This window comes from Salvelinus sp. IW2-2015, linkage group LG18, assembly GCF_002910315.2.
Source record: "Salvelinus sp. IW2-2015 linkage group LG18, ASM291031v2, whole genome shotgun sequence".
Taxonomy (NCBI): domain Eukaryota; kingdom Metazoa; phylum Chordata; class Actinopteri; order Salmoniformes; family Salmonidae; genus Salvelinus; species Salvelinus sp. IW2-2015.
In genome coordinates this window covers 27,021,561-27,043,882 of record NC_036858.1, presented here as the reverse complement: position 1 = coordinate 27,043,882, position 22,322 = coordinate 27,021,561, and the positions used below count along the sequence as shown (strand labels likewise).

Below are 22,322 nucleotides of genomic sequence, written 5' to 3'. Positions count from 1 at the left end.
GGGTTAAACTGCCTTGCTCAGGTGCAGAACAATAGATTTTAACCTTGTCAGCTTGGGGATTTGATCTAGCAACTTTTTGGTTACTGGCCCAACGCTCCTACCCGCTAGGCTACCTGCAAGAGGCGGTAGGAGTTGGATAAAATAAAAATAAAATGTTAGTAATTGGTGATGAAGTCCCTTTGGTGCAGGGAATTACATACCGCAATGAAAGTTACCTCATTATAGAATGGCAGTGGATTCATCATATCTTCAGCAGAAATATCCATGCACTGTCGCTGTCATTCATTCTTGTCAATTCGTCTGTTGTCAGGTTTCAGCCTCTTTCTCCCAACTCAACCCCCTCCCCCTGTTTAGCTAATGAATGACCAATGTCCAGAGGTCTTGCTGATGTCACAGAGTGGCGGGAAACAGTTGTCAGGAAGCCACCTCATGGCCTCTTAAGCTAATGACCTATATCAGACTTCTCATTAGATATCTGAAAGCAGAGCACTATCTTTTATCATCTAAACACACGGCCAAAATGAATTTGGTTGGAAATTGGGTTTTGAGTTTCTCAATTTAGTATGCTCAATTTAGTATACTATTTGTTCTTCAGTGCGCATGTCACTGAGGCAAATGTACCTGTATTTGTTGAAGTTAAATAGGCTCTAAAATCATTTCAAATTGTCCAGATCGAGAGAATGTACATTTAAGTAGAGATTCTCAGTACTGGAGGTTTACTTGAATACAGCTTATCTCAGTCTCCTGTGTATCTTGGCCCGAGCACTGCTGGCTGTCCCTGCACAGATGCGCTTAGACCTGTCTCTGTATTTCTCTCTCTCTCACTCTCACTCTACTCTCACTCTCTCTCTGTCTCTCTCCCTACAAATCTTTCTCTATTTCTCTCTCTTGCTGTGTCACTCTCTTTCTCTCTCCCTACCATCATACCTATCTCTATCTCTCTCTCTCGCTCTCTCTCTCTCTCTCTCTCTCTCTCTGAGCGGACTACTGACGTTCTCTGTTCGGAGGCATCCCTCTTCCTAATAAGGACTAAAGCGATCTCTGCACTGATGTGTTTACCTAGCGTAGTGTACACTGTTAGCCCTCACGTCTTCTCTTTTGTCTGCAAGGGAGATTTATGATTCAGTGTTTTAAAACACTTACCCTAATTTCAGGAGTATGTCATCGAACCCCAACTGTGTGTGTGTGTCTGTGTGTGTTTGTGTACAGTGCGCGTGGGTTCGCATGCAAGCATGTGAGCAAGCGAGAGGGAGAAAGAGAGCAAATGTTTAACTCAATTCCAACCTTTTCTGCAGTGGACAATATAAATGGGAGTGTTCTGAGTGCCTCTTAAATCAGTCCTCTTGGCGATGTACATTGGAGGACAACCTGGAAGTGTTTCACTGCCTCTTTTTATGTGGCCGTGTTCCTGCATGCTCCACTGATGCAGCTCAGATTAACATATGTCCTGTTCTCCCTCTCCTCTCTTTCTACACACTTTTTTATATATACAGTGGGGCAAAAAAGTATTTAGTCAGCCACCAATTGTGCAAGTTCTCCCACTTAAAAAGATGAGAGGCCTGTAATTTTCATCATAGGTACACTTCAACTATGACAGACAAAGTGAGAAAAGAAAATCCAGAAAATCACATTGTAGGATTTTTAATGAATTTATTTGCAAATTATGGTGGAAAATAAGTATTTGGTCAATAACAAAAGTTTATCTCAATACTTTGTTAATATACCCTTTGTTGGCAATGACAGAGGTCAAACGTTTTCTGTAAGTCTTCACAAGGTTTTCACACACTGTTGCTGGTATTTTGGCCCATTCCTCCATGCAGATTTCTCTAGAGCAGTGATGTTTTGGGCTGTTGCTGGGCAACACGGACTTTCAACTCCCTCCAAAGATTTTCTATGGGTTGAGATCTGGAGACTGGCTAGGCCACTCCAGGACCTTGAAATGCTTCTTACGAAGCACTCTTCGTTGCCCGGGCGGTGTGTTTGGGATCATTGTCATGCTGAAGGACCCAGCCACGTTTCATCTTCAATGCCTTGCTGATTGAAGGAGGTTTTCACTCAAAATCTCACGATACATGGCCCCATTCATTCTTTCCTTTACACAGATCAGTCGTCCTGGTCCCTTTGCAGAAAAACAGCCCCAAAGCATGATGTTTCCACCCCCATGCTTCACAGTAGGTATGGTGTTCTTTGGATGCACTCAGCATTCGTTGTCCTCCAAACACGACGAGTTAAGTTTTTACCAAAAAGTTCTATTTTGGTTCATCTCACCATAATGACATTCTCCCAATCTTCTTCTGGTCATCCAAATGCTCTCTAGCAAACATCAGACGGGCCTGGACATGTACTGGCTTAAGCAGGGGGACACGTCTGGCACTGCAGGATTTGAGTCCCTGCGGCGTAGTGTGTTACTGATGGTAGGCTTTGTTACTTTGTTCCCAGCTCTCTGCAGGTCATTCACTAGGTCCCCCGTGTGGTTCTGGATTTTTGCTCACCGTTCTTGTGATCATTTTGACCCCACGGGGTGAGATCTTGCGTGGAGCCCCACGATCGAGGAGATTATCAGTGGTCTTGTATGTCTTCCATTTCCTAATAATTGCTCCCACAGTTGATTTCTTCAAACCAAGCTGCTTACCTATTGCAGATTCAGTCTTCCCAGCCTGGTGCAGGTCTACAATTTTGTTTCTGGGTGTCCTTGACAGCTCTTTGGTCTTGGCCATAGTGGAGTTTGGAGTGTGACTGTTTGAGGTTGTGGACAGGTGTCTTTTATACTGATAACAAGTTCAAACAGGTGCCATTAATACAGGAAACGAGTGGAGGACAGAGGAGCCTCTTAAACAAGAAGTTACAGGTCTGTGAGAGCCAGAAATCTTGCTTGTTTGTAGGTGACCAAATACTTATTTTCCACCATAATTTGCTAATAAATTCATAAAAAATCCTACAATGTGATTTTCATGATTTTTTTTCTCATTTTGTCTGTCATAGTTGAAGTGTACCTATGATGAAAATTACAGGCCTCTCTCATCTTTTTAAGTGGGAGAACTTGCACAATTGGTGGCTGACTAAATACTTTTTTGCCCCACTGTATATAGTGCCAAATAAGGGTTCTTTGGCTTACAAACAGTTTCAGGTTTTTGCAATGTTAACGAAGATGGAAAAAGGCTGCTGTTGAAATATTGTTTATGTTTGCCAAAAAAGAGATCAGGTTCTAGAGGTCCTTCAAAGTTTTATTTGAGATCACTGTACAAGCATCAAGATTGATTGTCAGTTTCTCATTGTTTCTTGGGACCTAGAACTAGCATATCTGTTTTCAAGTAAAAAATGCATATACAGTCGTGGCCAAAAGTTTTGAGATTGACACAAATATACATTTTCACAAATTCTGCTGCCTCAGTTTGTATGATGGCAATTTGCATATACTCCAGAATGTTATGAAGAGTGATCAGATGAATTGCAATTAATTGCAAAGCTGACATCATGTCAGTTATTCTCTCGTTAACACAAGTGTGAGCGTTGACGAGGACAAGGCTGGAGATCACTCTGTCATGCTGATTGAGTTTGAATAACAGACTGGAAGCTTCAAAAGGAGGGTGGTGCTTGGAATCATTGTTCTTCCTCTGTCAACCATGGTTACCTGCAAGGAAACACATGCCGTCATCATTGCTTTGCACAAAAAGGGCTTCACAGGCAAGGATATTGCTGCCAGTAAGATTGCACCTAAATCAACCATTTATCGGATCATCAAGAACTTCAAGGAGAGTGGTTCATCGTTGTGAAGAAGGCGTCAGGGCGCCCAAGAAAGTCCAGCAAGCACCAGGACTGTCTCCTAAAGTTGATTCAGCTGCGGGATCGGGGCACCACCAGTACAAAGCTTGCTCAGGAATGGCAGCAGGCAGGTGTGAGGTTATCTGCACGCACAGTGAGGCGAAGACTTTGAGGATGGCCTGTTGTCAGGAAGGGCAGCAAAGAAGCCACTTCTCTCCAGGAAAAACATCAGGGACAGACTGATATTCTTCAAAAGGTACAGGGATTGGACTGCTGAGGACTGGGGTAAAGTCATTTTCTCTGATGAATCCCTTTTCCGATTGTTTGGGGCATCCTGAAAAAAGCTTGTCCGGAGAAGACAAGGTGAGCGCTACCATCAGTCCGGTGTCATGCCAGCAGTAAAGCATACTGAGACCATTCATGTGTGGGGTTGCTTCTCAGCCAAGGGAGTGGGCTCACTCACAATTTTGCCTAAGAACACATGAATAAAGAATGGTACAAACACATCCTCCGAGAGCAACTTCTCCCAACCATCCAGGAACATTTTGGTGATGATCAATGCCTTTTCCAGCATGATGGAGCACCTTGCCATAAGGCAAAAGTGATAACGAAGTGGCTCGGGGAAGAAAACATCGATATTTTGGGTCCATGGCCAGGAAACTCCCCAGACCTTAATCCCATTGAGAACTTGTGGTCAATCCTCAAGAGGCGGGTGGACAAACAAAAACCCACAAATTCTGACAAACTCCAAGCATTGATTATGCAAGAATGGGCTGCCATCAGTCAGGATGTGAAAAAAAATAAAAAAAATGGAATGATTAAATTTACATAAGTATTCAGACCCTTTACTCAGTACTTTGTTGAAGCACCTTTGGCAGCGATTACATAATCGAGTCTTCTTGGTTATGACGCTACATGCTTGACACACCTGTATTTAGAGAGTTTATCCCATTCTTCTCTGAAGATCCTCTCAAGCTCTGTCAGGTTAGATGGGGAGCATTGCTGCACAGCTACTTTCAGGTCTCCAGAGATGTTTGATGCTGTCCAAGTCTGGGCTCTGGCTGGGCCACTCAAGGACATTCAGAGATTTGTCCCAAAGCCACTCCTGCGTTGTCTTGGTTGTGTGCTTAGGGTCCTGTTGGAAGGGGAACCTTCGCCCCAGTCTGAGGTCCTGAGCTCTCTGGAGCAGGTTTTCATCAAGGATATCTCAGAACTTTGCTCCGTTCATCTTTGCCTTGATCCTGACTAGTCTCCCAGTCCCTGCCGCTGAAAAACAAACCCCACAGCACGATGCTGCCACCACCATGCTTCATTGTAGTGATGGTGCCAGGTTTCCTACAGACGTGATGCTTGGCATTCAGGCCAAAGAGTTCAATACTCCAAGCGGGCTGTTATGTGCCTTTTACTGAGGATTGGCTTTCGTCTGCCCACTCTACCATAAAGGCCTGATTGGTGGAGTGCTGCAGAGATGGTTGTCCTTCTGGAAGGTTATCCCATGTCCACAGAGGAACTCTAGAGTTCTGTCAGAGTGACCATTGGGTTCTTGGTCACCTCCCTGACCAAAGCCCTTCTCCCTCGATTGCTCAGTTTGGCCGGGCGGACAGCTCTAGGAACAGTCTTGGTGGTTCCAAACTTCTTCCATTTAAGAATGATGGAGGCCACTGTGTTCTTGGGAACTTCAATGCTGCAGAAATGTTTTGGTACCCTTCCCCAGATCAGTGCCTCGACACAATCCTGCCTCGGAGATCTACGGACAATTCCTTCGACTTCATGGTTTGGCTTTTGCTCAGACATGCACTGTCAACTGTGGGACCTTATATGGACATGTGTTCCTTTCCAAATTATGTCCAATCAATTGAATTTACCACATGTAGACTCCAATCAACTTGTAGAAAAAGCTCAAGGATGTTCAACCTGAGCTCAATTTCAAGTCTCATAGCAAAAGGTCTGAATACTAATGTAAATAATAATTTTTTAAAATAAATTTACAAAAATGTCTAAAAACTTGTTTTCACTTTGTCATTATGGGGTATTGTGTGTAGATTGCTGAGGATTTTAGAATAAGGCTGTAACATAACAAAATGTGGATTAAGTAAAGGAGTATGAATACTTTCCGAAGGCGCTGTATAGTGAAAACAAAAGTGGGGTCAAGGTTTGGCTTTTTCAGGAGAGGCTCTATTACTGCCACAGCATAGGAGGGCCAAGCACAGGAAGTAGCTCTTCGTAGTTTAGTTGGAATATGGTCCAGTAGACAGCTGGAAGATTTCGAGGCCATGACTATTTTTGTGAATGTGCCGAGAGATATAGGATAAAAAAAACGTAAGTGTCTCCATTGATCCGAGGTCCTGACAGTTTTGTCCAGACTCAGTACCAAGTTTTGGAGAAATACATGTATGTTCAAAGAGCAGTCCGTAATTTGTTATTTGTGAAAATGATCATGAATTCATCACTGCTGATGTGAAGGCCATCCTCACTTGGGGAATGCTGCTTTTTAGTTAGCTTTGTGACAGTATCAAAAATACATTTTGGATTGTTTTAATTCTCAATCAAGTTGGAAAAGTAGGCTGATCGAGCAGCAGTTAGGGATTTTTGATATTGTACGGTAGTCGGAAGACTTCGAATTTGGTGGAGCGCCAATTCCGTTCAAATTTTGTGGAAGCTTGCTTCAGGGCTCGGGTATTTTCTGTTTACTGAGACCTCGTTTCTTGTGACCATTTAATTTATCTTATTTTTTTGCGGTGTTTCGCAAAGTTATGTTTAGGCCCTCGGTTAGGTGATTTTTGTACCCCGATGTTCTTGGGTAGGTGAAGGTAGTCTGGAAGGGCATCTAGGACTCTTTTTATTTTATTTTTTATTTATTTCACCTTTATTTAACCAGGTAGGCAAGTTGAGAACAAGTTCTCATTTACAATTGCGACCTGGCCAAGATAAAGCAAAGCAGTTCGACACATACAACAACACAGAGTTACACATGGAGTAAAACAAAGTCAATAATACTGTAGAAATAATTTGTAAGTCGCTCTGGATAAGAGCGTCTGCTAAATGACTTAAATGTAAATGTAAATGTAGAAAAATAAGTCTATATACAATGTGAGCAAATGAGGTGAGATAAGGGAGGTAAAGGCAAAAAAAGGCCATGGTGGCAAAGTAAATACAATATAGCAATATATCTTTGGGTTCATTGGTTGGGGTCTTAGTGAATTATTTGTTGCGATTGCAAAGGTAATAAGATGGTGGTCCGATGGTCCAGGATTATGAGGAAAAACATTTAGATCCACAATATCTATTCCTGGGTATGATTGTGGCAATGCTTAGGTTCCGAGACATGTTGGACAAAACCCACTGGGTTGATGATGGCTCCGAACGCTTTTTTAAAATGTGGGTCTGTGGACTCCAAATATTATCTGCCGGAGGCCTGTAAACAGTAACTATAAAAAGTGATTAAGTAGGATGCAAAGATTTCATGACTAGTACCTCAAAAGACAAAAACTCATCAATTGAAATTTGCCATTGTAAATGTTAGCAACACCTCTGCCTTTTGCGGAATGCGCAGGGGATTTGGTCACTAATGTAGCCAGGAGGAGAGGCCGTATTTAACGCAGTAAATCCATCAGGCTTAAACCATGTTTCCTTGGAAGTGAGGTATTTAACATTAAGTAGTACTCTTTTGAGATGTGAAATATTATCACAACCTCTTTAAAAAATGACAGGAATGGAGGAGGTATTTATTCCAGTGATATTGCTAAGGCAAACACCACCATGTTTTACTCTGCTGACTGCACTGTCTGTGCTAGGGGCAGACTCCACTAAGATGGCATACTGGCTAACAGCCTGTTGCCTGGCCTGCACCCTATCTCATTGTGGAGCTAGAGGAGTTAGAGCCCTGTCTATGTTGATAGATAAGATGAGAGCACCCCTCCAGCTAGGATGGAGTCTGTCACTCCTCAGCAGGCCAGACTTGGTCTTGTTTGTGGGTGAGTCCCAGAAAGAGGGCCAATTATCTCCAAATTCAATCTTTTGGGGGAGGCTATATTCAATCACCGATTGAGTTGTGCTAGTCTGCTGTAGAGCTCATCACTCCCCCTAACTGGGAGGGGGCCAGAGACAATTACTTGATATCCCGACACATCTTTCTGGCTAACTTACACGCTGAAGCTATGTTGTGCTTGCTGACCTCTAACTGTTTCATCCTAACATTGTTGTTGCCGACATGGTTAACAGTATCGCTATACTCTCTACACTGTCCAATTACAGCCTCAGCCAGCACCATCTTCAGATTTGCCTTTACGTCATTAGCCCTGCCCCCTGGTAAACAATGTATGATCGCTGGATGATTCTTTTTAAGTCTAATATTGCGGGGAATGGAGTCGCCAATGACTAGGGTTTTCAATTTGTCAGAGCTAATGGTGGGAGACCTAAGAATGGTTGAGCTCTGAATCAGACTCCTTGCTTAGTGGGGAAAACTGGTTGAAAGTTTCTAGCAGCTGAATGAGCGACACTGGTTGAGCATGCAGACAGCATTTCTTTCCAGAAGCCGTGAGAAAATGATCCGGCTGCAGGGACTGCGGGGGGATTAACACTACTACCTGTACTTACTGGTGGCACAGACGCTGTTTCATTCTTTCCTCAACGTAAATTGCCCTTGCCTCACGATTGCGTCTGAAGCTGGGCTTGCAACTCGGCTATCCTCACCAAAAGGCGATAGTTCACCTGCATATGATGAGTATAGCAACTGAAATTAGAAGCCATAATGTTACTTCGTTTTTTCGGCTGTTGGAGGTCCTGCAGATCCATGTCCAGATAAAGTGTCCGGGGGTGAAAAAATGGAATGAAAAAAGTTGAGTGAAAACAAATCTAAGACGTTGGTAAATGTATCAAGTACAGAGTTCGATTAAACAGTTATTAAAAGTAAAAAGCGAAGTTTGTCAGGTAGCTAAGTAGCAGCAAACAGCACAGCAACGACGCAGAAGTGTGACAGAAGTGACATGTAACACCTTTTTTCCAGGAGAGAAAAAGCTCTGGAACAGCTGGGGGTCCCTGAGGAGAGAATTGAGAACCACTTATTTAATCAACCATTCTCAATTGACACATGGCCTGACATGTCTTTCACAAGACACTGTTACTAGCCATAGTCATATATTATTATTTTTTAATTTTTAATTTATTTAACTATATAATATGTAATGACAAAACATAACAGATAAACTTGAATGACACTCTCACTCACGGTTGCACAAAAAGAGCTGTTAGCAAACCAGGCCCCAAAATATTATAATGTAGCCCGCCCCTACATTAGAATTCTCACTAAAAGAGGAAAGAACCCTTTTCTGAAACGCAAAGAACTATTGAAGGGCTCAAAGGGTTCTTTGAGTTATTATGGCTCCACATAGAACCTTCACCCTTCCCAAATAACCCTTGATGAACTATCTTTTCTTAGTGTACTGTGTCCCATTCCTGGAGGACACTTTTAGCTGTCACACAAGGACTCTGTCTGATGTATTCCCTTACTCTTTGTGCATTGAATAGCAATAGCAGCACTGTATTGAGCAGTAATACGCATCACTCTGGTGTCGAGATGTGATTATCATTAATCTGATGACTGTTATTTATCAAATCAAACTATGTTTAATTGTTACTCGATTAAATCAATCATGTATCAATTAACTCATTAGGAATTTGGGGCACCACGGGAAGAGTTGTTTAACGAGTTACTATCTCCCGACTTAAACTCTAAAGATATATAGATATCTCTTAAATCAATAACAGTCACTTATTAATAATTATTACCTCATCAGTCTCATTCTGAATGTTGCATAATCCTTGGATCCGCAAGAACCCTAGCCATTATTGATGAATCAGCAATACACAAATTGGCTTAATTATTTATTTACTAACTAACTAAAAAATAACACAGAATACACATATACACTAACATGAGATAAAAGTCCCTAGTGGACTGACACGATATGACAGCTTGTTACACAATGGAAAGGGGTTGGGGGAAAATAAAGAGAGGGAGTGACAAAGAGATTCAACGTATCGTACATACATTTGGAAACTACGCTCACAGATACCAGAATACTTAGCACCCTAACCACCGCTCATTCGGATTAGAAATGCAATATATATTTACGCGTAGCTGTCTTTCTTTGTCGTCTTTCTGTTGAAACCAATCGATCCGTCTATGGGTAATGGCTCGATGTAAGGCTCTGGTCACAATGTCCTTAGTTGTAGAGCTTCTCTGGTCTTGGAGTGTTCGTTAGAATAGATACTTCCGAGTCAAAGTTCTAGGACCACTTTTTACATGCACAGCTGCAGACTGTGAATGTTTCTTGTCTCCTAGGTAGGTTATCTTCTTCTGTAGAGATTGAGAGTTTCAGAGTTTCACCATTTCAAATGTATGGACTACCGTCCCATGTTTTCTGGTCTGGGGAGTTTAAACCATTTCATAACGTTCACCTCACGCTGTATGTCAGGCTGGTCTGTAGAGTTTAAACCATTTTCAGCCGTGTAGCCACCGCTCCACGCTGTCTGGTCTCAATACAAAGTTTCTAACCATTTCAACGTGTGGACCACGGCCTCACGTCTTTTTGGTCTTTTAGTTTTAACCATTTCGTAATGTTCAGCTCACGCTGGCCGTCTGGCTGATCTATATGTTAATTCTTAGCGAGTCCTTTTAAGCACTCTGGCCAAAGGGGCGTTCCGTCATGCTGACACAAATTCTGAGCTCACTTGGGCGTGGCTACTGACTGTGCATAGCTTATATGAAAAACAATTATCTCATTAGAAAACTAAAATCACATTTCTATCTTTTCAAAAATACTCTCATACTTAATCATTTATTTTATACAACATTTAGCTGTAAACTTGACAGATAGGATGTGTTTCCTTCCTAACTTACAGTTACTTTGTTATACCATCCTTAATGACATCACAAAATAATAAACAATGTGACAGGATTATTCTTTAGACCGCCTCCACCGGCCCATTCTTAACATTCCTATTTTAGGAATATTGTTCTAAAGTTCATTCTCTTGGAGAGAAAAGGTTTTGGCGGAAAAAGTCTCTGTAACAAAGGAGTTTCAGTCTTTCAATACTGCAGGGCAAGGAAGAGAAAGTTATTTCTAAATTTACAACCCAGTGTTAAGGTGTCAAGACCGGCTCGGACCCCCTTCCCCTCTTCTGTGGGAGTGAGGGGTCTGGCTATCTTCAAGCATTTGCCTAGCTGATGGGTCCTTTGATCCACTGTCAGGAGAGTCATAACAGTCCCCCTCTGGTGGGTTCAACCTTGGTAGGATTTCTGCAAGCTGCATACCACCACAAGAATGGCCTGCGGATGTCCTGGTTGGGGATCGGCGTTGCGGTCCCGTCATCTGGTTGTCCAGGCTGGTAGATCTAGGAAGTAACTTAAGCAGATGTTAACAATGCACACTTACGAAAAACACAATTACATTTCTTCCCCAAATGAGCGGCGTTGTGGCACTAACTGATGGTTGTATGGGGAACTTGTTTATGGCTCTATCACTTCCTAAGTGTCAAAGAAAATGAAACAAAAATGAATAAAAGCATAAACAAAAGATATACAAAATATAGTTACCACACCTTAATCATCTAATTGGACTGTATTCTATATACATCCATGGTCTTGGCTAAATGACCCTGTCATGGCATTGTGTCTAATGTCATATCTAGGGCGTTCCTACTTAGCGGTGTGTTGCTTAGGGCACTATCCTTAGTTGATAACTACATGATAAGTCTACAGCTGTAAGGCACCAGCTTCAGACAATCTACAGGGATGACCTATGGGCCTCTGGGTAGAAACTGGTGAGTACGGTAGCTGTAGAGTCAAAGGCCTCAGAGTACATTTTCAACTTTACCACGGCTGGTATTTTGCTCGGACCCTTAAGTGATCCTAGCATAAATCCTCATTAAATGTTCCTTTGTACAGTGTGTTTATGCTTACACAAGCGCACATTCCAAGGGAAAGAAAACCAAGTATCCTGGTAGGCTGCAACCTGTTCAGAATGAGTCTGACATCATCCGATAATTTTCATGTTAGTGCCTGGAGGTCAGTAAGAATCGTTGTCGACCTCAAACCATATGCAAAGGGGACCTGTAGATGTTTTACTGCAAGTTACTGTGTCTTACACCATTGCAGTGGCGATAGGTATGGAGTCTATTTCATAGCTATGTTATCCACAGAGGAGCTAACCTCACAACGGAAGTACTCTATAAGCACTGAACCAGTCGTACCCGGTGTGATCATGGTTCATGACTTCTCCTGAATGGAGGGTTCTATTTATTAGTGGCGTGTGTGTTAACCATCAGAAGAGTGTTCTGGAGATTCCCTTCCACATGTTGCAACCTGAGTGACTACTATCTCCTCTGTCACTGTTATCAAGGGCAATTTGACTTGTTAGGTCTCTAACCTTCTTACTGAGTTTGGCTGGACTGACTGTTGCTGGCATTGGTACTGGTACCCAAAGGGAAATGTTATCCTACTGGAATACATGATTAGAGCATTTTACTAGTTGCATTGTAGTTGAGACTACATATTTCAAGTAATGATTATTGTTGCCATTTGTTTTGGAGGTGGAAAGTCCACTGGACTTCTTTTACAACCAGTGTGGTACACCTCAGTGATATCTCAGATGTATTCTAAGGTTATCCACGTTGAGGGGCCTGTCCTCTCCTTTTTGTTCTCATGGGGAAGTTTACAACTAGATTTGTTTCCTGTTCTGGCGGCCTCGTACAGTATGGGCTGTTTGAGTTGCGTTTTATGGTCATATTCCCCACAAAGTGGAATGGTTGTTCGCAACTACGCGATGTGTCATATCGACTATTCGGGGTCTGAGTGGAATTGGCTATTGCGATGTGTTTGGCATTTTGCTTTGCAACATTTGTATCAGAGTCTATAGACAAAGCTTGAGGGCTTGTTTCTTGATCGAGCTGGCCCATTGAGCTGGCCCTGAATAGGGTCTCGAGTGAGAGCGGGAGTAATTTATCTCGAGAGTCATGACACTGGTATTGTTTGTGTACATAATCATACCACTAATGACTAATGAGGTGAATACCCTTACATACCTTCCTAGGCTGCTCATTTGTTCTGTTAATGTGTTTGAGTTGATGTGTTCTGGGTCTCTCTTGTTCCACTTAAAGTAACTTTGGACGTCTTAGATCCTGTTTCAGCATGTAACACAGCCATAGGTGTGGCCTTTCTTTCATAAGCTGGATGCAGCTATGTTATGCATCAGTGACAGCAGCACAGATAGGACTACAGTTCAGTGTGTTAAAGTGATTCATGAAAATGTTAGTTCAAATATGATTACTTGATCCATCCATGTAGGCCTATACAATGTCATCTTTTTCATGTTCAAGTGCATTACTGTCAAAGATGGCGGAAGTAAAAATACATATTTGGACACTCAAGATTTAGCCTACTGTAGTAACTGAAATATAGACACTGACTGTAGGCCTATAACTCTCACATGTAGCCTAATATAATATTATTACTTGCAGTAAAATAATGTTAATTTTGTCTCAGGAATAGGAGTGGAGAAATATGATTACTTTCATTCGGCATCTTGAGAGAATGCAAATGCATGTTTAGGGGCCGTGCAAAAGTGCTGTCTTTGTCAGCGACATAAAAGCTGACGGTAGGGTATTTCAACCATATATTTCTACCACATAAAATATGCATCCAAATCTTCTCAGATTCATGTTGGAGCGTTTTCACAGCTTTTAATTTCCTTGAAAACCTTCAAACGTATGTCATTTGGAAATATAAAAAACTGTTTTTTGGAAATGTTTGCAAATTTATTTAAAAAATAAAACAGAAATACCTTATTTACGTAAGTATTCAGACCTTTTCCTATGAGACTCGAAATTGAGCTCAGGTGCATCCTGTTTCCATTGATGATGCTTGAGATGTTTCTACAACTTGATTGGAGTCCACTTGTGGTAGATTCAATTGATTGGACATGTTTTGGAAAGGCACACGCCTGTCTATATAAGGTCTCACAGTTGACAGTGCATGTCAGAGCAAAAACCAAGCCATGAGGTTGAAGGAATTGTCCGTAGAGCTCCGAGACAGGATTGTGTCGAGGCACAGATCTGGGGAAGCGTACCAAAAAATGTCTGCAGCATTGAAGGTCCCCAAGAACACAGTGGCCTCCATCATTCTTAAATGGAAGAAGTTTGGAACCACCAGGACTTTTCCTAGAACTGGCCACCTGGCCAAACTGAGCAATCAGGGGAGAATGGCCTTGGTCAGGGATGTGGCCAAGAACCCGATTGTCACTCTAACAGAGCTCCAGAGTTCCTCTGTGGAAATGGGAGAATCTTCCAGAAGGACAACCATCTCTGCACCACTCCACCAATCAGGCCTTTATGGTAGGGTGGCCAGACGGAAGCTACTCCTCTGTAAAATACACATGACAGCTCGCACCTAAAGGACTCTCAGACCATGAGAAACAAGATTCTCTAGTCTGATGAAACCAAGGTTGAACTTTTTGGCCTGAATGCCAAGCATCACGTCTGGAGGAAACCTGGCGCCATCCCTATGTTGAAGCATGGTGGTGGTAGCATCATGCTGTGGGGATGTTTTTCAGTGGCAGATACTAGGAAACTAGTCAGGATCAAGGGAAAGATGAATGGGGCAAAGTACAGAGAGGTCCTTGATGAAAACCTGCTCCAGAGCGCTCAGGACCTCAGACTAGGGCGAAGGGTCACCTTTCAACAGGACAATGACTCTAAGCACACAGCCAAGAGTGGCTTTGGGACAAGTCTCTGAATGTCTTTGAATGGCCGAGCCAGAGCCCAGACTTGAACCCGATCGAACATCTCTGGAGAGACCTGAAAGTAGCTGTGCAGCGATGCTCCCCATCCAACATGACAGCTTGAGAGGATCTTCAGAGAAAAATTGGAGAAACTCTCCAAATATAGGTGTGCCAAGCTTGTAGCGTCATACCCAAGAAGAATTGAGGCTGTAATCGCTGCCAAAGGTGCTTCAACAAAGTACTGAGGAAAGGGTCTGAATACTTATGTAAATGTGATATTTCTGTTTTAAATACTTTTGTAAACATTTCTAAAAAACTGTTTTTGCTTTGTCATTACGGGGTATTGTGTGTAGATTGATGAGGAAAACATTTAATTTCATACATTTTAGAATAAGGCTGTAACGTAACAAAATGTGGAAAAAGTGAAGTGGTATGAATACTTTCCGAATGCGGTGTATGTGTAGCCCATGTATCTGATGCTGTCTGGCCTAAAAGAGTGGCATGTCATACTCTTTTTTTCCAGACAGCATCAGATACATGGGCTACATTTAGTAAAACAGAGGGGCGCTGTTTCGCCGCTTGGATGCTTTCTCTGTTGAGGTAGTTTCAGCCACTTGTGAAGTGAAGGAAAGTTGGCGGGTGCACAGTGCGCTGTTCGAATGCTGGAATTATTTTGGATGAACGTGCAAAGGTAACCTATTTTTTTGAAGACTGGCCTCTGCCTGTGGCCTCCAAATTACTAAGTCTGCAGGTAATGACAGAAGAGAAGATGCATGTAGGCCTATCTAATTATAGACAAGGTGGCTAACAAATAGCCTACCAAATGTTGGAAATTATATGCAGAAAAATATCAGAAATAGAGGTAACAGTAGCCTGAGTAGGCAAAGATGACTGGCCAGGACCGTGACGCATGCGGACATCAGTGGACGAGTCAATTATAATGTGCTTTCCTCTGCCCTTTCCTCTGACGCATGCCAAGATACTTACAACGCCTGGATAGGTATTTTTACGTATCAGTTAACCACATCATACAGTATGTTTTAGCGATCTGTCAGATGCTTGCAACTTCTGAGCAAGGTAACATGACCATAGAGTGGATAAAACGTGCACAGGATGTTTTCATAAATAGGCTACCTATTTTTTTAAGTGATTTGTTTGACAATCAGATGAAAACATCATGCCTGGCTGTGTTCACACCATATTAAAAGGTAATACATTTACAGCTAATTGACATGCCTTTACTATTATGCTCATAAATAAATTGTGCATGCGCAAATAGGTGGTCCCACACCCCCTGTCAAAACAAATATTTTCCAACATCCCTGATTACTGTCAGTTTCGACTATATCCCAGCCTATTCCTGCCTAGAAACAAACTGCTGCTCAAACTTACTGGTCTCCCCATGATGGCCCATAAAGAAACTGACTACTATGCTGTAAATTAATGCATTTTGCTCAAATCTGCTTTCCTCTACAATAACTCTCCCTCTGACTTTCTTTTGTTCCAGGGCTGACCAACAGAGGGCAGTGTGAGATTTGAACAATCCTACAGTAAGTTTCATCCCCTTATTTTTCTCATGTCTCTCATTATACTGCATAGCTCAGTTCTGTGGTCCCAGAAGGCTTTAGTGATGTTTAGGGTCTTCAATCCTATATTTGATCACAATGCCTGTTCATTTGGTAGAGTGTAAAATGATCAAGTTCATTTTGATAATTGAAGCAGCATAATCACACCAGAAATATGCCTATCGTATGTTACACCACTAACCATAAATTCTAGTCAATCAACTAAGCATTGAGAAACAAGCAAAAGCAATGAACAACAACAAAAGTTGTTGTTCATTGCTTTTGGGAGGGAGGGCTAACATACAGTAGGCTACATGTTAGAGTGGGCAGAGTTAGAGATGGCATGCATTTGAGGCATTGACAGTTTAGGGGAAGGGGACGCACAAATGCTGTCTACTGATCAGAGGGAAAGTCACATGGTAAGATGCAAGATGTCATCACCGTTCCGTATGTGATGTAGCATACGCATCATTTTAAATAGTTAAACAACAATTGTCCGTAACATCTGTTACTGTACACTTGTAGCTCTGTTCTCTGTAGTCAAAAGTACAGGGGTCCACTGTCCTTTATGTTTCCAAAGGTCATTGTTACAGCGATCTGCCACTATCAGCTCCTTTCTGCAATATGTCTTCCAGCTCCACTTCACCTCGATGTTATTTGTCTCAAAATATGTGTGTTTTTTTCCCTTATGAGGATGTTGTGTATGTAATAACTGTCTACAATGTCTACAATGTTAAGTATTGCAGTGGTCATCAGCCCCAAATTCCCCCAAATCTGTTGTATAATACAGAAAGACAGGGGTATACTATTTGGCTTACCCCATTCTTGGTGAGGTTCAGGTAAATACATTCGTTTACACCCAGGGATCGAATGGAGGGGGTATGAGAGGGGATGGTATCTCTCTTGTTAACAAAAAATACATAGTGCATCTCTCTTGTTAACCTTTTACTGCAGTGGGCTAAATTAGGGTCACACAGAGTGATTCTTGGTAGTCTTGAACAAATCTACTTTGAAACAAAGTATACACCTCACGTATTTGGTTATGGGCTTTAAAACAGAAGACACCTTTACAGTACAATGTCAGATATCGAGTTGAAGTGTATTATATTTTGAGTTCCCAATATTACACTTTATATACATCACAAAAGATTGAATTGAAATATAACAAAACTGTTTGACACAGAGACACCGGATTTTCATTAGGTTTTTTGAAATAATATTTTTTAATTATGGAATTATGAAAAATATTAATAACATTCCACCCATGAGGCCAAAGAGGGCGCTTTTGGTCATTGACTGCAGGAAAGGGCTACCTTGATTTTGACAATTAATACACTTAACACACCTTCCCTGCCAATGCAACTGTATACTATTCCCCCTGTTCACTTTTCACAATTTGTCCCCAGCTTACACCTGTACACTGTCTGTTGTTTTGGTAGTTCCTCCGGTCTCCTCAGGTCCTCGCTGTTTGTCTGCAGTCAGAATCACCCCTCTGACAAGCATGAAAGGCTCTCCTGACCTAATTCCGGCTGCAGGTGAACACACTCATTAACTCCTCCTCCACTCCTCCAATCCTCCGTCTCATTTATCTTTCATCAGCCTGTACTCTAGGACACCTCTGACACACTGGATATGCCGAGGAGGATCCTTTCAATACTCACTTGCTAACGATGTGCATTGACTTTAAACAACAGTAAGCTACTGTAGTGTCTCTTTTTTACCTTTATTTAAATAGGCAAGTCAGTTAAGAACAAATTCTTATTTACAATGATGGCCCACACCGGCCAAACCCAGACGACGCTGTGCCAATTGTGCGTCGCCCTATGGGACTCCCAATCACGGCCGGTTGTGATACAGCCTGGAATCGAACCAGGGTGTCTGTAGTGACGCCTCTAGCACTGAGATGCAGTGCCTTAGACCGCTGCGCCACCGTTGTACTAATTGGATATAATGACAGATTGATGGTAATAGCATATAATTAATTATATGGATGTGGGGACTATTAGTGTTGGTCTGGATTGGACATTTTCATTCTATTTTTATAATTTGGGGATTGAGGTAACATGGATTCCCTCAGGACCTGAGGCAATAGAGCTGTGGTGATTTGAAGCTTACTGAGAATAGATTCAAACAGAGTGTAGAATTGTGTTCAATTTTGGCATTGAAGAATGAGTGACTATGGGGCATCCGATGTAAGTCAATCTAGTGGTAACATCCTTGCATGTACCTGTCTATCTGTCTATAGAGCTGGACCCTACAAGGGTGTGTAAAGGGAAGGGGGTCGTGACTCTGAGGGCCACTCTGGTACACATAGACGACGAGGACTGCGTCAGTAAAGAATCCAACGTCGAAACAGCACCAGGTAAGTCAACCAGATTGCTACAGCTGCTCTCAAGACTTAGATATCTATGTGCATTATATCTAATATCTCTGATATTATGTTGAGTTTTCTTTCTATTACAGAGTCGAGTGATACGCTAGCATCGCTCTGTGAAAGTGGTCAGGTTAGAGAGCTGATGTCTAGCTGGAGTAATAGCTGATGAGACAAACTATTTCAAAGTGGAAGGAAATGTTCCCGTTAACAAAATAGGATATTGTAATATATTGATTATGTCATAGTATGAATCACTAACTTTAATGACTATTTAGTCATTTGTTTTCCATAGTGATCTTGATGGATATGGAGAAGAATTCACCGTAATTCACAAGCTTTTCTGTTCTTAGAGGTCTTAAAATGTTTTATATACTTCATGAAGTTCAGCTGGGCTCACTTATACACATATTTCAGTATGTTTTGATATTAAAGTGAGAACTTGACACATTTCAAAGTGTATTTATATTTGGTTGCCCAGCACAACACAGAATCATTGACCATGATTGCTCATATTTCCATGTGTTTCATCAAAGACCTCTTTTGTTCGGACCGGCCCACACTGCACTTTGGAACCAGGGCCTTGACTGTGGACTTGTTTGTTGCCTTCAGCATGTTAGAACTGGGCTGGAGACTGGCCAAGGCTTTTGGGGAGATGCTTTATTTGCGAGCCTGAATATAAAGGCCATTGGAACAAACAGCCTTTACAGACCACTGAATAGGCGCCTTGTTCTGATAACAAAGTTCACAGATTGCGGGAGAATCATTATTTTATTTCTCCATGGGGATATTAGCATCTATGTACGGGAAAAGCACTATGGGAAGCTTTTTGTCCCTGCAGGATTATCCAGTGATTTATTTAATTGAGGATTAATTGTTTCCTGTTTGTAGTTTGGTGTTAATCTCTGAAACAGGTTCATCGCCAAAAGGCAAACATTGCCAAGAGTAGAGTAGTTTGTGTATCTTTCAGTATTGTTAGGTTTCTGAGAGGATCGTCTTGCACTGCTATTCGCTGGCCAAAATGAGATTGTTTTGGGATCATTTCAGGTAGTTGGATCGGCCAGATCAATGGAGACAGCTCTCTAACAGGATTGGCTGAGGGATGCTTCCACGACATCACAGCTGATTTACCTACAATCAACAGAACTCAACCCCAGGTATGTATTATCTAATCAGTGAATAAGCTTTTGTGAATTTCCCCTATTTATGGGATAATACTGTAAATTGGATAATGCTATGCTTGTTTAATGTGATTAAAACCAAATTTAATTGTGATAGAAATAGCTATATTTGGTGTATTTTTGCTGTTGCGAGTCAATTGAAGTGATTATTTCTTTGCAAAACCAGAATGTATTAATATGCAACTTCTTGGCCTTTTACTTAGTTTATTTTTATTATCCAAAACTTCTATAAGAGAGGAACAGCATCACTTACAATTTCATTAATAAAGATAAACAGCATCACGAGTTTTATTCACTTATTACCAGGGAAGTTCTCCTGTGAGCACCGAAGAACACCAGTTTCTTGCCTTTGACATTCAGAGCCATATTACATCGACAAAGGCTCCCTCTGCCTACCCGTCCACCACCAAAACTGTCAACCCAACCATAGTTCTGCTACAACACAACAGAGGTAAGCACCTCTGATTCTGGGTAGTACTGTATGTGGGTTGTGGGTGAAATTACCATGCAAACAGTTGACCACACTGTGAAGTATGGACTCCATTGATTTGTTTAAATGGAAAGTTCAGACACTGAAAGCTTTTTTTAAGTAAATCAAAAGTATGGAACATCAGATCAATCAGGTACAACAATGCTCCAGTGTCCTTCACTTTGTGTGCCAATAGCAGTTTTGTTATCAATATCTGTTTCGTCGTCAGATATTGCTGCATTGTTTTTTGTGCATTCATGTGTCCGGGATGCGTTTTGCAGTTGACACAGCATGCTGAATATGTTTGCCGTCAGCCTCATGTCGGCCCAATGCGCCAAGTTTTCATGCTCCTGCTCTGAGATATTGGATTTTTTAAAATCTCACGGATGGAGAGTACTCAATGATATCTGATTGATAAATGACTTTTACATATCATTTGGTATCTCAAGCTAAGTATGTTCATTGCCGTGGTTTTTGTCTGTTCATAATCATGTTTCACCATTGAAATTACCGTATGTCATTTGCATAGTATGCTTGTGGATTATACGGGGTAAATTGGTTGCCCACCATTTATGTAGACCTATAGTACAGGTCATCTACTCATCAAGGGAAACACATTTTGACTAGTAGAACCCACTGTCGGGCTTCTCTTCCCTTTGACACAGCAATGTTGGCTTTTTCAGACCCCACCCCAGAGAGGGACAAATTGTCTGATCCAGGACCTGTAGTTGGGGCAGAGAGAGAACAGAGCCAACACCCAGATATGGACGGCAAGAGGATGAGGTTCTCACAATCCCCTGTCTTGGGCCCACTGAACCAGCCCAACCTGCCAGTACGGGTAAGAACACAAACCTGAGTACAGTCCAGATGTTATGAGTCGTGCATAATTGTATGAGGCCCGAAAACATTGTCATCTACTTTGTGCCTTTTTAAAATAATCTTCACAGGGCATTTTTTATTTGATGCTGAGGAGTACACATGGCTACAGGAAGATGTTTAGGGCTGGGGGGTTCTACCCATGCTGCTGATAGCTATTTTGGTCCGCTCATACAGGAGTAATAAAGGCCCAGTATAGTACTTTTGTGATATTTAAAAATATATATATATTCTGATTTATCAGCACCCCTACTTCCTGCAGCTATTGGAGTACAGTGTTGAAAATCAATATGCCTCACTGCCAATCGCCAATCCACTCTTACCCATATATTTGTCAGAACCCCTGTTTATTTTTAGATATGGCAAAAACCAGGACTATGTTCTTTTCAGAACACAGAGAAGTCCAAGGACTGGTACAAGAACATGTTCAAACAAATACACAGAATTCCAGGTAAGGGGATCATCATGAACATCAAACTCACTGTTCTCGTGTGTGTTTTGACCTGATATCAGTTGTTTCTGTCAAGCCGTTGTCTTTGTGAGTCTGTGAGTGTGTTCATTACTGTCACGCTGTGTGTGTTTTGTGTCTCCGTCACCTCGCTCAGAACCTGTTGAGGAAAACCCATACCGCCCCACCTACATATTCCCTGAATTCTATGATCCTAGACAGATGAAAACCACAGGTACCCAATTGCAATCATGGCTCCACTTCCTGACTTTACTAATCATGTATAATTCCTTCTTTATAATGACCTCATTACTGCATTGACTCTCCTTTTGTTACTTACCATTGCCTTGATAGAATTGAATATGGGTCAGTAAATTGAGCACTTGATTGCTTAGCGAAACTAAGAGTGAGACTAATAGAAAACTACACTGCGAATTCACTTGAACTGTTTGATATTTAACATGAATGCAAAACATAACATTTCGCATTAACTAATCCATACACAATGGATTGGAAGCTCTGCTCATGTTTTAAAATGTATATATATTTATGTACAGACATAGCTAGATTTGAGCCACTAGATGATGCTCAAGTGCATGGATTACAACAACCAAGCACGACAGAGAGGCTTTGTATGTAGTAGTAGACCACACGGCCTGTGTTCCATCTACAGTATAATGTTAGCCTTTTTACACTAGACTAGTTTAAATCGGTCTAGTCGGTGTAAAAACGCTCTATTTGTGTGTGTATGTGTATTCGGTTATTCTGTATTGACCCACTGAAATAATAGTTCTTTAGCTGTTTGTACTATCTAACAGTTTACTATTTGTACTATCTATCTAACAGTTGACAGTTGTTTTTAAATCATAAAT

At 41.6% G+C, this 22,322-nt stretch overlaps 1 protein-coding gene across 1 annotated transcript in view; it reads left to right on the top strand.

Annotated features, from left to right (window-relative positions):
* Positions 1-22,322, top strand: part of LOC111978221 (sorbin and SH3 domain-containing protein 1) — a 65,909-nt gene that overhangs the window by 5,213 nt on the left and 38,374 nt on the right. The window contains 8 exon segments of the mRNA XM_070448406.1: positions 16,048-16,090; positions 17,545-17,640; positions 18,351-18,467; positions 19,524-19,633; positions 19,964-20,108; positions 20,810-20,964; positions 21,393-21,453; positions 21,608-21,685. Of these exon segments, the coding sequence (XP_070304507.1) occupies positions 17,607-17,640; positions 18,351-18,467; positions 19,524-19,633; positions 19,964-20,108; positions 20,810-20,964; positions 21,393-21,453; positions 21,608-21,685 (700 nt within the window). The 5' untranslated portion in view covers positions 16,048-16,090; positions 17,545-17,606.